Source organism: Saccopteryx leptura, chromosome X (genome assembly GCF_036850995.1).
Source record: "Saccopteryx leptura isolate mSacLep1 chromosome X, mSacLep1_pri_phased_curated, whole genome shotgun sequence".
Taxonomy (NCBI): Eukaryota; Metazoa; Chordata; class Mammalia; order Chiroptera; family Emballonuridae; genus Saccopteryx; species Saccopteryx leptura.
Genome location: NC_089516.1, coordinates 97,452,718 through 97,469,893, shown reverse-complemented (window position 1 = coordinate 97,469,893; position 17,176 = coordinate 97,452,718). Strand labels below are relative to the sequence as shown.

The 17,176-nt window shown below is 40.0% G+C and overlaps 2 protein-coding genes across 2 annotated transcripts in view; one reads left to right on the top strand and one right to left on the bottom strand.

Annotated features, from left to right (window-relative positions):
• The window catches only part of DNAAF6 (dynein axonemal assembly factor 6), a 71,999-nt gene extending 67,461 nt beyond the window's left edge, over positions 1–4,538 (bottom strand). Inside the window, exon 1 of the mRNA XM_066356108.1 lies at positions 4,506–4,538. The gene's annotated coding sequence lies outside the window, so the exon portion shown is untranslated. The remainder of the gene's footprint in view (positions 1–4,505) is intronic.
• The window catches only part of NUP62CL (nucleoporin 62 C-terminal like), a 77,673-nt gene that overhangs the window by 113 nt on the left and 60,384 nt on the right, over positions 1–17,176 (top strand). The window contains exon 2 of the mRNA XM_066357855.1: positions 4,931–5,070. Within this exon, the coding sequence (XP_066213952.1) occupies positions 4,931–5,070 (140 nt within the window). The remainder of the gene's footprint in view (positions 1–4,930; positions 5,071–17,176) is intronic.

The window sequence follows — 17,176 nt, the reverse complement described above, 5'->3', positions numbered from 1 at the left end:
CAGTCAGAACTGCTATTCATGCATCCTCGTGTGCTAGGCAGGGCCATGGCCAGGAGGAGTTCTGGGATGTGAGCAGTGTTGCAGGGCAGGAAGGTTGAATAGTTGAGGTTACAGAGAGGCCCACTTAGGGTGAACTAGGATCCTGGCCCATAGGTAAGGGTATAGGAGGCATGGTCTAGTTCTTGAGAATTGTGAGTGAGTTAGTAGAAAAATGAAAGTTTAGAACAGGGCAGGGCTCACAGTCACAGCTCGGAAAGAGAAAATGAACCAGGCACTGCATCAGAGGTTTTGTCATGTCACCTGGGTAGCCACAGTACAAGTTATAAAGAAAGCCTGCGCTTCAGTGAGTACACTGGATACTGGATTTAAGGAAAGCAGATTAATTTTAAATCCCCATGCTAGGAAGGAGCTCTGGCCTGGTTCTCACTTGGTGAGAGACAAGGCAGCGTGGGCAGTGGAAAGCTATACCTGTAGGCTAAATGTCTTCTATAACTGGAGCTGACATGTAGTCAGCAGTTGATGAATACTGAATGAAGCATGATTAAATTCATATGAATGTTATATTTCAAAGTAGTCACTTTGGAAGGTTATACACTGATGTAAATTATGCCATCAATGCTCAAAATATTTTGGAATTGCTTTCGTATATATCACCGAGAAAATAGACATCATTACGGTACCGTTTATTTTGATAGCACATCAGATTTGTCTCCTACTAATTTCTAGGTATATCTAGATACCACATCCACTTTCAAAAAGAAAATTTGTTACTATGAGGATATTCAAAAGAATGTGCTACAGGCTTCAAGGAAATTCTAAAAGAATAGTTTCCAAAGTAATTTGAGCAATAATAAGAACCTTAGAATAAGTGGATAGATAGCCTTCCAAAGTGACTGTTCTGAAGAAAATGCTACTCCTTGGGACATGTATATTTGAGTGTATGTGTTAAATCATTCACAATAGTTTATAGTAACACTCTATATATCTGAAGCATATTATGAATGGGTTTTCTTAAACTCGAAGCCATGCTGACATAAAATAACATAAATTCATACTAAGCTAAATTGGAGTAAAGATTATCATAATATAATTTATACTTTAACAAATTTAATTACATTAAATCAACTGTAATAATAATTTGTAAATACAAACTAATAAATCATGACAAGTTTGTTGATACTATATTTTGAGAAACAGAAGAATCACCAATACTTTGGAATAACTAATTAAATTGTTCAAAGTATCAAGACAAAAAGAATAATGTAAATTTTTGAAAAAAATATTCTAAATTTAATGAAAATGAAGATTTGATTAGCTTTTTCAGAAGTCTTACAAATTACAGTTTACTAAAATTCAATAAAATATATTAAAATTCATATGACGCAAACAGATAACACTGAACAAACTAAAGTGAGAGGCCTTTTTATGAACTGTGCAGTATTGTTTATTTGTAGGGCTATATATTATTTGTAAATTTCAAAGACATGAGTTCATCTTCAGCCTAGAAATCAATGTATTTCAGGAAAAAACCCAAACCTAACTTTCTGCCCTTCCCTCCTATCATTCTCCTACATATAATCTGCATTCTGTTAAAAAAGCTAAACTGCTTTTTAAATATATCTTATACTCTTCTGCCCTTGTACCTTAGAATGTAGTCTTCTTTTTGCCTAGACCAGGGGTCCCCAAACTACGCCCGCGGGCTGCATGCGGCCCCCTGAGGCCATTTATCCGGCCCCGCCGCACTTCCGGAAGGGGCACTTCTTTCATTGGTGGTCAAGTGAGAGGAGCATAGTTCCCATTGAAATACTGGTCAGTTTGTTGATTTAAATTTACTTGTTCTTTATTTTAAATATTGTATTTGTTCCCGTTTTGTTTTTTTTACTTTAAAATAAGATATGTGCAGTGTGCATAGGGATTTGTTCATAGTTGTTTTGTTTTGTTTTTTATAGTCTGGCCCTCCAACGGTCTGAGGGACAGTGAACTGGCCCCTTGTGTAAAAAGTTTGGGGACCCCTGGCCTAGACTAATCAGTTAGTATAGTGAAGAGATAAAAAAAATATTCTAGAGCCACAATACTTACACTTGAATCTGGCATCGCCACTTAAATAAACCAAGAATAAGCATAAACTAAGAAAAATTTAAGTAGGAGTTTCATTAAAAACAAAATATATTGCTAAACCTTTTTATTTATTTATATATTTGAGATTTGATTACTTAGAAAATAAACCTAGGACCTTGTTTTATTTTTCTCTCTCTCTCCTTTGCTAAGCCAATTCCAATGGCAGCATATTCCAGACAGAGCCTTTGCGTTTTCTACATCAATCTGAGCCCTTATGGCCTTCATAGATAGAGGTGTGACTGGAGGACCGCTCTTGGAACTAGCCGCAATGAGCTAAAGAGATGGACACTTCAAAACAGTCTCATTATCAAAATATTGGAGCCAGTTAGGGATTAAACAAGCTCAACCAGGGTAACTCCAGACCCATGGTGCTGAAGCAATATAAATAACCTGGTTGTGAGGGCTGGAATCATACATCCTATTTTATTTGCCTCCATTCACAGTGTCAATAGGGATGGCTCTTTGATGTAAACTAGTTGGATAGAAGTATATGTTAAATTAATGAAAAATGTGATTTTTAGACTACTCATAAAGAAGTGGTATTTTATTAATTGAACTATATGTAGTAAATGAAATCCAAATAATAATCACCAAGTAGTATCCTTTGAGAACTTGTTTAAGAGGTAAACTCATACCCCTTTATAAAGTACTATTTATAGCTAGTGATTTCAAAGTAGTCAAAATCTACTTACTCTCTTAAATAAATGTGACATTTCTTTTGCAAGATTTTTTTACATAATGCCTCATTTAGCATTACTTATATTAAAATTCAGAAGTAAACATCATCTTTTCCTATATCTGAATTAAATTATAATATACTGGTAAATTGTTTCCCTTTTTACATTTTTTTGATAACTATACACATCAAAAATTATATGCCCATTAAAAATAATTTATTTTGACTTTATTTTTAAAAAACCAAGAACGATTTCTGTTTTTTTTTTTTGTTTTTTTTTTGACTCTAATTTTCACTGAAATTCAATGTACCAAGTCATGAAGAATTATAGGGACTTAACAGAATTTTGTTACAAACTGAAAATATAATTAATGGAAGATGATTTTTTGTATGCCTGAAACCTGTATAATTTTGTTAACCAGTGTCACCCCAATATTAATTAAATAAATAAATAAAATGAAAGTACCTGGAATTTTTCATAAACATAAAGGTTAAGAAATGAGCATTTTTTTATTTAATATTTCCTCTGCCTATTTATTCTTTATTTTAGCCAAATTTAACATAGTTGTGAATAATTTTTCCTGCTTCTCTGTCTCATTCTCATATTCTCATACTCTACCTCTATCTAAAAGGGAGTTGAGACAGAAAATTTTCCTTCAGTACTTTGAACATTACCCCCCAAGTCAAGAGGCCTGTTTTCTTCATTTCTTTAGGAAATAGTCTCTGTTCTGAATCCTTTTCACAACAGGAAACTTGTAGGACAAACGAATCTTACTTCTCTGGTTAAATTTGCTTCCCTCACCTCACTTAAATTTTATTTTTTGATATAGTTTGTCACCTGATAATGGGGACATACTTTCCCAATTAGCCCTTGATGAGTAGCGAATTTGGTGGGTACAAGTTGTCTTTATAGGCTGTGCTCCAGTACCCGAAGTGGGGACTACTTCTCACTCCTCAGGGGATCCAACGGTCGTCGGTTGGAACCCTCAGGCCGCGGCGTTCTCGCACACGGGGCATTGTCCAAGTAGCAAGTGGCACAGACCAATTTTTACAGTCTGAACAGCGTTATACCCCCTAAAAAATATATCCCAACCAAAGCGTCCTGGTCCAGGATAAATCATGCTTATACGTGTAAAATTACATCCAGTGGCTGCTGCCAGGGGCGGATTTAACCGCGGAGGCACGAGGCGCGCGCCCTGGGCCTGTACTTCTGAAGGGCCCCGCAAAGCCCTAACTTGACACTTCTTTTCTAACGGAAGGGGCCCAATATTTTATTCTGCATCCGGGGCCTCAACCGACGTTAATCCGCCTCAGGGCTGCGCCCACTTGGAGCACCTAGATCTACCAAAAAGGAAACGTAATTTTCACTCTCAAACTCGTGTGGCGGCGGTGAGCGTGTGAGAGTGGAGTGAAAGGCGTTGGGAAACCTGCATTTGTTCATTTTCCTTTCTGACATTTGATCAGTATCCATCCCCTATTTGGTAAAACTACCCCCTCTCTAACTCACATCCTAACAGACTGAATTAGAGCTTCTCGCTCTGAGTGTCTCAGGTAGGGGACTTTAGGGTCTGTTCTATCTGCGGCTTGTGGCGTGGTTTGGGTTTTTTTTCCCCCTCAGCGTTGTGAGTATCTAGAGTTCTCCCCACTTTCTCTGATAGCCAGGGTATCCGAAGACCCCATCTGTCCCTCACGAAAGGGATCGGTTCCTCACCTCAGTCAGTTTTCGGGTCGCTGGCTAGGCTCGAATAACAGACGCCCGCTGCGTCTCTCTATTGCCTGGGCAACAACTTTGTTTCTGCCCGCCCACTCGCCACCTCCGGATTCCCGCTTAACTTTCGTAGCCAATCAGGGAGGAGTGTCCCTTGTACGATCCCCGAAGCAGCCAATGGGAGCGCGTGCCAAGGTAAGGTCAAAGGCTGCCCCCTCCACTTAGCGAGGTGAACCAGTCACCTCTGTCTTGGACAGCGGCACTGCAGCGGACACCTGTCCACTTTGGAGGACGGTTCTTTTCGGCCCCGGTGGGTCCCAACCGGCCTTTTTGGCTGCTACCCAATTACTTTGGGGACCTCAGTGATCGACCACTGCGCTAGCCATCTCGTAAATTTGTGGGGTTTTCGTCCGTCCGGTTATCCGCAGGCTCGCTTTTCCCGGACTTGAATTCCAGATCGGACAACTCCGGAGCAGCGGGAGCCGAACGGTAGGCTCGGTGATCCCGGGGTTAAGAGGTTTTGTTGCCGCTCGACACGCACTTCCCACGCCCCTACCTGGCCCGGCAGGTAGGAAACCAGGAGTTGTGGTGCCCGCGGATCTCAGCGTTCCTGTGTGTAGAGTGGGATCGCACTTTTTCCCTCTGTTGTGGGCAAGTGCCGGTATTCTGGGTTCGGAGTCGCAGCATCCCCCTACGGTCACCACGTAGGTTCAGCTAGGCACCAGCTAGAACTCCCGTGACTCCCGTTCCCGGACACGTCGTGGGGCCCTATGCCCCGCTCTTCCCGACCTAGGATGGAGAAACGCAGGTGCGCCGCCAGTTTGCCAGTGGTTGGCAGTCTGAGTGTCTTTACTTCAGTTAGAGATGCAGTTGTGACCCCAGGTTCCCCTTGATACTGTGGTTTGGTGTTTTAAAGGGGGCGGGGAGGGGAGGGAGATGGCTCAGTAAATTTTTGGAGTATCCAGAACTGATTAGCTGTGTTCGTTGGTGGGACCCTGCATTCATTATTTTGAGTACTGTAAGCAAGGAAAGAGAGAGAATGGTTTTAACAGATCGTTTCTTTTCGTTATCCAGGGTTTGGAATTCGATAATGAATTAAGTAAACAACTTTCCTTCTTTCTGCTATCATATTTTTCTAACTTTCATCCCATCTGGTAAAGGAGATAGTGAAGCTTGAGTAATTTGTCTATACTTGTTTCCATGTTAAACAAACAAACAAACAAGCAAGGGAGGTAGAGTATTTATTTGTTAAAGTTAAAAGTTATTGGCTTTTTGACCAAATACTTGTACCATAATACCCTTATTCCTTCTTTTTGTGTGTTTGTTTCTCGCCACTTATTTCTATATATGATCAGAGTTTAAGTGTCTTCAGTTTTGTTCCACTGGATATTTATGAAGCTTAAGTTTTATATATATATATATATATATATATATATATATATATATATATATATATAATGCTGTCTCCTTCTTGCTTGCTTTGTTGTTTCTTTTCTGCCTCGTTTTACATTATTTTAAGTCCTTAATGCCTAATTCATGCTTTTCAGACCTTTTGACTGTGACTCACAATTAAGAAATAAATTTTATATTGTGATCCAGTACATAATACAGATATAACTGATAACTGTTTTGCAGAAAAGAAATGTTTACTACACATTTTCCATTAATATATTTTAAAAATGTAGATCACAGCCCACTAATAAATTGTCGTTCACAGTGTGAAAAACCTTTGGTTTTCAAACTTGTGTATTTAAGCAATCACTTAGGACATTTATTAAAAATGTAGATTTTCTTGGCTCACTCCAGGAACTGGTTCTGTGGGTCTGTGGTGATTCATTTAGCAGACAGAAAGGACTTGGTACAGTACCAGATGCACAAATATTCAATAAATAGTAGTTTTCCTCTTGGGAAATAAATGCTTTTTTATCTTTAGGGATATAATCACCTCTTCAAGGTCTGTCCTGCCCCTGGCAAGGTGGAATCTAATGCTAAGCACTGTATTCTTCAGGGTTGAGGAGGTAGGAAGGTAGGGGATAGGTCAGGGGTCGGGAACCTTTTTGACTGAGAGAGCCATGAACACCACATATTTTAAAATGTAATTCCATGAGAGCCATACAATGACCTGTGTACGTTACGCATTATCCAATAAAAATTTGGTGTTGTCCCGGAGGACAGCTGTGATTGGCTCCGGCCACCCACAACCATGAACATGAGCGGTAGGAAATGAATGGATTGTAATACATGAGAATGTTTTATATTTTTAACGTTATTATTTTTTATTAAAGATTTGTCTGTGAGCCAGATGCAGCCATCAAAAGAGCCACAGCTGGCTCATGAGCCATAGGTTCCCTGGGATAGGTCCTGGATCTGAGATAAATCTTCAAGCATTTGACTTCCTTGGAGAATTTCATATATACTGACATTTAGGGCTTGAGGAACACAAAGATTAAAGAGGTTCACTAAGACAGAACTCACCTGGTTGAGTCTAATATTCTTGTCCATTTTGCTTTAATGGGAAGTCAGATCTAGGGGCAGAAATTAAAACAGGAATTGGGCTTCCCTGTCTTGCCTATCCCAGAAGCAGAGGCTAAAGATTTTCTGGCTTTTGACTGCTAGGTTAGTTTTAGAGTAATGAAACTTAAGAGATCTAAAAGATTAAAGAGTATGCCTAAAAGTGTCTGTGGGTTATAGCTATGAAGAAAGGATATAGTACAGCTAATTGTTTTATAATGTATAGATAAACTGTTTTAAAACACTAGTTAAATTATTTATTAAACCAGCATTAAAGAAATTAAAGGTCAAAATTTTCCCTCAATTCGGCCACCAAAATATAAGTGATATTTCTATTCCCCTCCAGTTTTATTATCCGTACCCACATTTCTACATCATCTTTATTTTTGTTTATACAATTATTTGTTTCTTTTAGTTGATACTGTTCTGAGAATTTTTCTATGTTCATAGTCTCCATATTTATTATTATTTTTAAAGATTTTATTTATTCATTTTTGAGAGGGGAGAGAAAAGAGAGAGAAGGTGAGGGAGGAGCAGGGAAGCATCAACCCCCATATGTGCCTTGACCAGGCAAGCCCAGGGTTTTGAACCGGTGACCTCAGTCTTCCAGATTGATACTTTATCCACTGTGTGCCACCACAGGTCAGGCTCAATATTTTTTATTATTAATAGCAGCCTAACATTTCATAGAGTTAGGTGACCATACTTTATTTAGTCTAATTTTTTTAAAGTAAGAGTATAGGAGATACAAAGACAGACTCCCACATGTGCTCCAGCCAGGATCCACCTTGCAACCCCCATCTGGGGCTGATGCTCTGCCCATCTTAGGCCATGCTCGTAGCCAAGCTATTTTTAGTGCCTAAGGCAGAGAGTTGAGGGAACCATTCTCAGCACCTGGGGCCAATATGCTTGAATCAATTGAGCCATGGCTGCAGGAGAAGAGAGAAAGAGACAAAGGGAGGGAGTAGGGGAGAAGCAGATGGTTACTTCTCCTGTGTTCCCTGACTGGGAATCGAACTCAGGACTTCCACATGCTGGGTCAACGCTCTACCACTGAGCCAACTGGCCAGGGTTATTCAGCCTAATTAAATGAACAACGGATTTACTTACAGTTATTCTAAGCTATCATTAACACTGTAAAGTCTTGGCTATTTAAAATAATTTATATAACTTTTACTTTCCATGAAACTCAAGAGTAATCCTAGCCCTAGCTGATGGTGTAGAGCATGGTCCTTGGAGCACTGGGGTTGTGGGCTTGAGCTCTTGTCAGGACACATATGAGAAGCATTCAGTGGAACAGGGAGTTAATGTTCTCTCTCTCTTTCTCTCTCTTTTCCTCTCTTTCTCTCTAAAAAAAAATTAAAAGCAGGGAAGTCCTAACAGAAAGGCTAAGGATATGGACATGAACTATGAGATTTTGCCCCCGTTGAACATGTGAATTTGCCTGTGTAGGTTTCTATGTGCTGGAGCAGCAGTGATCAACCACAATATTCATTATAAACACGAGATTAGGTTGAATGTATTTTTTAACTAATAGGTATAAACATTTTCAAAATGATTTCCTTTAAAAAATATGACTCATAGGAGATTCAAGCAGATTTAAGTGCCACAATAACAAGCTGATTAGCTTTCTTTATGAATACTTTTTCCAAAGATTATATGAGTGGGTATTCATTTGTAATTATTATTATTATTTTTTTTTGCATTCGTCTCCTCTCACAACGACATCAAAATTACAACTAAATTACAGGAAACCTATAATTCAGAACCACCTGAAATCTGGCAATTTAAAAGTCCTACGACTTAGAATTAAAGAAGAAGCCATATCTAGACTGGTAGGAGGGGTGGAGAACTGAATGGGCTGGTCCCACATCATGTGTGGTGGATAAAAATCGGGAGGTATATCCTGGCTACAGAGGTCTCCCCTGAGGGATGAGCATCCTAACTCAATACCAGGCCCCTTGTCCCAGGGTTTCAGTACCAGAAAGAGACGTCTCCATAACTTCTGGCTGTAAAAATCAGTGGGAATAAGGCTGAGGGAGATAGAGGCTTCTGGAGCGTCAAGCAGCTCCTCTTAAAGGGCCCACTCATGGATTTATTTGGACTCACTCCCTCTGAGTTGCAACACTGGAGCAGCAGCTTGAAAGGTACCAGAGACGTACTGGGAGGAACTGAATTGGCTGGCATCATCACAAGCTCTGGGAGGACAGCTTTCTGCCAGACAGAAGTGCTGACAGAGGCCATTCATTTTCCTTTGATTAACCTTCCTCTCACAGAGCTGGCAGCCAGGCACAACTTCTGAGTCTCCATCAACCTGGCTTACACTGTTTGCCCTGCTCCGATGATTCCCTGAGGCCCCACCCCACCCAATTTTCAAGCCACCCTAGCTGTTTCCAGTGGCTTTTCCATACTAATGCTTGAGATTTCCCAAAAATCTCTCAAATAAGTAGCATCTGGCCTCAATATGCCCCATACTTCTCGCTAAGTGGCCTCAGGCCCGGCACTGGTGGCAGCCAGCCTTGGTTCTCAGCTTGGCTTCACCTGGGTACCTCGAAGCCGAGCACAACTAGTAGCTGTCTGCAGATCTCTTTGTAACTCATGCCAGGTAGACCTGGGTAGAGCACGGGGGATGGCTGATCTTGGCTTGCACCTCCCAGGAGGCCCCAGAGCCAGTGTACCCATTGGACATCTTCAAACCTGTCAAAACATTACCGCCCAACCAGCTCTACAAGGGACACACTTGAGGGATGGACTTAGTGGGCACCAGAGCCTGACTGAAGTGTCCTGCTTTGTAGGGTGGGTGCCTGCACAGCTGATCCTCTATGGTGGTCAGAAGTTGGTGGCCAAAGACAGTCCTTCCAACTGATTAGCCTGGGAATAAATCCCTTTCATTGATATGCCAACATTAGTCAAGCTCAAGTATACCAGAAGGGTGTACACAGCCCACGTGGCAGGGGTGGGGGTGCACCTCAAATGCCCAAATTGGGTGATCAGGGAGGCTTGCCACTGGACCCTACATATCACCTACTACATTAGGTCACTTTACCAAGCTTGGGAGACTATAGTAGCTCTACCTAATACATGGAAACACAATGTATTGGTTTCACAATGTATTGGCAACACAGGATGGCTGCCAAAATGAAGAGACAAAGAAACATGTCCCAAATGAAAGAATGAAACAAAACTCCAGAAAAATAACAAAATGGAGATAAGCAATCTACTAGTTGCAGAGTTCAAAACACCTATTATGAGTATGTTCAGTGAACTTAGTGAGAACCTCAACAGCATAAAAAAGAAACAGTTATAAATGAAGGATACACTGCCTGACCAGGCAGTGGTGCAGTGGATAGAATGTTGGACTGGGACACAGAGGCCCCAGATTTGAAAGCCCGAGGTCACAGCTTGAGCGTGGGCTCAGATGGCTTGACTGCAGGCTCACCAGCTTGAGTGCAGGATAGCTGGCTTGAGCGTAGGATCACTGGCTTGAGCTTAAAGGTCGCTGACTTGAAGCCCAAGGCTCCAGCCCCGCAGTCAACGCACATATGAGAATGCAATCAATGAACAACTAAGGAGCTGCAATGAAGAATTGATGCTTTTCATCTCTCTCCCTTCCTGTCTGTCCCTATCTATCCCTTTCTCTGACTCTCTCTCTGTCTCTGTAAAAAACAAAAACAAAAACAAAAACAAACAAACAAAAAAAAAAGAAAGAAATGAAGGATATACTAGTTCAAATGAAGAGTAATTTACAGGGAATCAACAGTACAGTAGAGGAAGCCAAGAATCAAATTAGTGATTTAGAATAAAAGGAAGCAAAAAAATGTGTGTGTGTGTGTGTGTGTGTGTGTATGTATATATATATATATATATATATATATATATATATATATATATATATATATATATATAAAGTGAGGATGAAGATGGTATAAGGAACCTCTGGGACAACTTCAAGTGTACCAACATTCACATCATGGGAGTGTCAGAAGGTGATGAGAGAAGGCAAGAAATTGAAAACCTATTTGAAAAAAATAATGACAGAAAACTTCCCTAACTTGGTGAAGGAAATAGACATATAAGCCCAGGAAGTATACAGAGAGTCCCAAACAAGATGAACCCAAAGAGGCCCACACAAGATATACTATAATTAAAATACCAAAGTTTGAAGATAAAAAAGAGAATCTTAAAAGTAGCAAGAGAAAAGCAGTTTGTTACCTACAAGGGAGCTCCCATATGACTATCAGCTGGAGGTATAGACAAGAAATATTCAAAGCAATGAAAACAAAGAATGTAAAAGCACGATTATTCTGCCCAGCAAAGCTATCATTTAGAATCAAAGGACAGATACAGAGCTTCCCAGACAAGGAAAAGCTAGAGGAGTTCATCATCACTAAACCAATATTACAAGAAATGTTAAAAGATCTTCTTTAAGAAAAAGAAAAAAAGAGACAGACCAGGTGGTGGCGCAGTGGATAGAGCATCGGACTGGGACATGGAGTACTCAGGTTCAAAACCCCAAGGTTGCCAGCTTGAGCATAGGTTCATCTGGTTTGAACAAATTTCACCAGCTTGAGCCTAAGGTCGCTGGCTTGAGCAAGGGGTTACTTGGTCTGCCGTAGCCGCCCGGTCAAGGCAATCAATGAACAACTAAGAGGCCGCAATGAAAAATTGATGCTTTTCACTTCTCATCTCTTCCTTCCTGTCTATCCCTCTCTTTGACTCTCTCTGTGAAAAATAAAAGAAAAAAGATAAAAAATGAACAATAAAATGACAATAAATATATATCTAGCAATAACTGAATAAAAAAATAGAATAAACAAGGAAGCAGAACAGAAACAGACTCATAGATACAGAGAACGTTTTGATAGTTGCCAGATAGGCGGGGTTTGGAGGGGATGGGTGAAATAGGTAAAGGGACTAAGAAGTACAGATTGGTTATTACAGAATAGTTATGGAATAGTTATGGGGATGTAAAGTAAACCTAGGAAATATAGTCAAGAATATTCTAATAACTATGTGTGGTGCCAAATGGATGTGAGATTTATTGAAATAATCACTAAGTTATGTAATGTCTAATCACTGGGGTGTACATCTGAAACTAATAGAATAATGTGTGTCAACTGTAATTGAAAAATAAAAATGATTTTAAAATGAAAAATAAATAACTTATATCCATATTTTTTTTAATAAAGATGACAATTAATTTGACTGGGAGAATATAAACTATAATCAGTTTATGTTAGCACATCTCCCTTTTCAAAGCCCACACATTATCTTATTTTCTTTCATAACATTTAAACCATCCCTCTTTTTAATAATATAGACATTCATGTTATTGCAAATATCAGGATTTCCTTCATTTTCATGACTAAATAAGAGTTCAGTGTTTGTGTGTGTATCTCCTGTCCTCTGCGGATAGACATTTCGGTTGTTTCATGTCTCGGCAGTGAGTAATGCTGCCATGACTATGGGATACAGATTTTGGGATAGTGATATCATATCTCTCAGATAAATATCCAGAAGTAGGATTGCTGGATTATATGGATTTTTTTCATTTTTGTAGTACTCTACTGATTTGCGTTGATACCAAACAATGCACAAGAGCTTCGTTTTCTCCACATTGTTGGCAATATTTGCTATTTCTTGTCTTTTGGATAATAGCAATTTCAACAGGCCTGAGGTGAAATCTCACTGTGGTTATGATTTGCATTTTCCTGATGATTAGTGATGTTGAGAACTTTTTCATGTACCTGTTGGCCTTCTGTATATTGTCTTTGGAAGTTTCTATTCAGGTCCTTTGTCCATTTTTAAATTTTATTATTATTGATATTATTATTATTATTATTGCTACTGAGTTTCTTATATATTTTGGATATTAACACATTATCAGATATTTGGTTTGCAAATATTTTTCCCATTTTCTATGTTGCCTTTTTATTTTGTTGATGGTTTCCTTTGATATGCAGAAGTGTTTTTAGTTTGGTATAATCCTACTGGTTTATTTTTTATTTTATTGCTTTACTTTTGGTGTCATATCCTAAAAATTGTTCCCCCGAGCAATGTCTTGCATGCCATATATGCTTGTATAAAACTTTTATGAATACTATGTTTCAGAATTCTACAGATTTTTTTCTTTTTTTTTTTAAGCTGGAAACGGGGAGAGACAGTCAGACACACTCCCGCATACGCCCGACCGGGATCCACCCGGCACGCCCACCAGGGGGGCCGCTCTGCCCACCAGGGGGCGATGCTCTGCCCCTCCAGGGCGTCGCTCTGCCGAGACCAGAGCCACTCTAGCGCCTGGGGTAGAGGCCAAGGAGCCGCCGCTCTGCCCACCAGGGGGCGATGCTCTGCCCCTCCAGGGCGTCGCTCTGCCGAGACCAGAGCCACTCTAGCGCCTGGGGTAGAGGCCAAGGAGCCATCCCCAGCGCCCGGGCCATCTTTGCTCCAATGGAGCCTTGGCTGCGGGAGGGGAAGAGAGAGACAGAGAGGAAGGAGGGGGGTGGGGTGGAGAAGCAAATAGGCGCTTCTCCTATGTGCCCTGGCCGGGAATCGAACCCGGGTCCCCCGCACGCCAGGCCAACGCTCTACCGCTGAGCCAACCGGCTAGGGCCGAATTCTACAGATTTTTGTTTGTTCTACTTCTCTAACATTTTGGAGAAAGTTCTTCTAAGGATAAGTTTTCCTTCGAGGTTACTTTTGCATTTGAATGCTATTCTTCCTTTTTTTTTTTTTTAACTAATTCTCTCTAGTGTTTTCCTCTCTTCTTTTTCTCCTTCCCCCTCCACATAACCAGTGGTGGGATTAAAATAATTTAACAACCAGTTTTTTGCCCTAATGACTGTTTTAAGTATTAAAAAACCCAATAGAACAAATGATAGTTTATTATTTAATACATTTAGTACGTAAATAAGAACAATAAAAGAGGTACACAAAACTAGATTATGTTATAAGAAAGAGTTTTAAAACATTAATGAAAAAATATTAAATAATACCTGACCAAAAACAATAAAACTGTTATTTAAGATATTTCTATATTGTTTCTTGATTGGTATCCTCACTTGCAATATTTTCCCTCTATGGACGGAATGGACATTATTACTACAGGCGCTTAGAATACACTGTTGTGCAGATGAACGTTAAAAAAGAGTGAGGAATGTCAATTTGTGATTTTCACATTGGGCGGCTGCCCAGCTGCCTACTTTAGAGAGAACCCTGATGACAAGTGACAATTTAACAACCAGTTGGCTGAACTTAACAAAAAAAAATAGGTATTGGTTCTGCTGAACAGTGCGAACCAGCTGAATCCCACCACTGCACATAACCCTTTTCTCCACCTTTCTGCTCTCTTGGGTGCTTCTGCCGCCTTTCCACACCATCATGCCTTCTCTTTGCATCTCTCTGCACTCCACACCCACACTGTCATGAATCTCCCTCTCTCTGGCACACACACCATCCTTTCTTGGGTACTTCTCAGTTCCTCCAAGGTTCGCCCTCTTTTTTATTTCATTTTACATTTTTATGAGAAATGTATGAGGATTCTCATTTCTCCATATTCTTGCTAACACTTGTTATTTTCTGTTATTTTTTATTTAGATTTTAAAATTATTTTATTTTCAATTACAGTTGACATTCAATATTATATTAGATTCAGGTGTACAGCATAGTAGCATAGACATTTATATAACTTACAAAATGATCTCCCAATAAGCCTGATACCCCCCTTCACCTTTCACAGTTATTATAATATTATTGTTTATATTCCCTATGTTGTATTTTTACATCCTCGTGACTATTTTGTAACTGCCAATTTGTACTGCTTCATCTTTTCAACTTTTTCACCCAGTCTCCCAACCACTCTCCCATTTGTTTGTTTGTTTTTTTGTTTGTTCTTCTTTTCCAAGTGAAAGGAGGGGAGATAGAGAGACAGGCTCTCACATTTGCCCTGCCCGGGGCCCACGCAAAAACCTCCATCTGGGGCTGATGCTCTGCCTGCCTGGGGTTATGCTTGCAACTGAGCTATTTTTATTACCTGAAGCAGAGGCTCCAGGGAGCCATCCTCAGCGCCTGGGCTGATGCGCTCAAACCAATTGAGCCATGGCTGCAGCAGAGGAAGAGAGAGAAGAGAGAGAGAGACCGACAGACAGAGAGAAGTGGAAGGGGTGGTAAAGCAGATAGTTGCTTCTCCTGTGTGCCCTGAATGGAAATCGAACCCAGGACATCCACATACTGGGCTGATGCTCTACCACTGAGCCAACTGGCCAGGGCCTCCAACCCTCTCCCATTTAGTAACCAACAGTTTGTTCTGTGTATCTGTGAGATTCTCCCTCTCTTGCATCCTTCTACCCACCCTTCCCTTTGGTCCCACCCCTAGTCTTTCCTTTTCCAATTTTTGTAACTCTAAAGCCCTTCACTGAAAATGAGAACTGTTTTATGGCAATTTACAGTGTTTTGCAATATCATACTTCTAATGTTTAGAAAGTTGGTTTTAATTTGGGATTTTTTCCCCTTAAAATAAGTTTCTGACCTTATGGCTTCGACATGTTATAGTATGAAGGGGGGAGAACGGCACTTAAAGTGAAAAGTAATCAGTGAATTTCACTGCTTAAGATGTTTGATATGAACTCAAACTAACATGCCATTTTCAGTAGCCCTGTATTTTATTTCGGCATAAAATAAAATGCACATTAGAAGTTTGATCCCTTCCAATTTCCTTAAAAATGGCTGTGCTAATTTCACCTCTTTCTGTCAATATGTCTCTGGGGCTCAAACATTTAGAATAAAACATTAGTAATTCAGTTTTAATTTCCAAAGCTGGCATTCATAACTGTCAGTGCAAATAAAGAACTATTGTACTTCAAGGCTAATGCTTTTCTATTTTATTCTTTAATGACATTTCTGGAAGGCTTTCTTCATGGAACAAGGGGTTTGTTCAATGAATTTGTACCTTTCCTTAGCCTTTCTGCCTCTTTCTTTAGTTGGATAATTAATGATATATTAAAGAGCCATATGTGTTCTCAGAAGTTATTTATCAGAATGATTTTATAACATGACTAATCACGTTGCATGAATTTTCAGGCCAGATCAGTTAGTCATAATGTTCCTAAGGAAATGAAGTAAATTCATGGAACTTGATGGTTGTCAAGTAACTGGGCAGTTTAGGGAGACTGTTGCCTCTAAGGAAGAATAGTCTATATGCTTCCAAAAAGGTAAGAAAAATGTTAATAAATTATATAGCTGAGATTCTATGTTAATCACCTCTTGACAGTCATTTCTCAAAGTAATGGAGTATATTATCATGAGTGGTCACCCCCAAATCACTTATACTTGTGAGACAGAAACTTCTAAACATTTATGTTGAAATGCCTTAGAATAGGTATACTGGCTTAAACTTACCTTTTTTCTGCTTTTTAAGATGCAGATTCATTTTCCTAATAATGTGTTACTTAAGCAAATATTAAAATGGAAGTATTGTTTCTAGTTCCTTCACTTAACTAGTTGCTGGACCTTGGGAATGTTATTTAGTATCTCAGAACCTCAGTTTCTTTAAATATAGAATGGAGTTGTTGTTTTTTTGTTTTGTTTTGTTTTTGTTTGTTTGTTTTTTTAGGTGAGAAGAGATAATGAAGCAGATTCCTGCTTGCACCCTGACTGGGATCCACCCAGCGACCCCCATCTGGGACTGATGCTTGAGTTTGAAGCTTAGTGCCTGGAGCTGATGTGCTCCAACGAAGCTATCTCAGTGCCCAGGGCCACGCTTGAACCAATTGAACCACTGGCTGTGGGAGAAGAAGAGGGAAAGAAGGGCAGGGAGAGAAGCAGATGGACACTTCTCCTGTGGTCCCTGATCAGGATGGAACCAGGGACGTCATATACTGGGCCAACACTCTATTCACTGAGCCACCAGCAGCGTCCAAAAACCTTTTTGGATTTGAGGGTGAATAAGGGGTTTCAGATTCAGTAAGTTTTATCTTTTATCTTTTCCCCCTTTATATTATGTAAGGGATTCAAGAATTTAAGTGGTAGCCCTAGCATGTGGCTCAATGGATAGAGCATAGACCTGGCATATGAATGTCTCAGGTTCTGGTCGGGCACATAAGAGAAATGACCGTATGCTTCTCCCCCCTCCCCTTGCTTCCCTCTACCCATCCTGCAGCAAGTGGTTC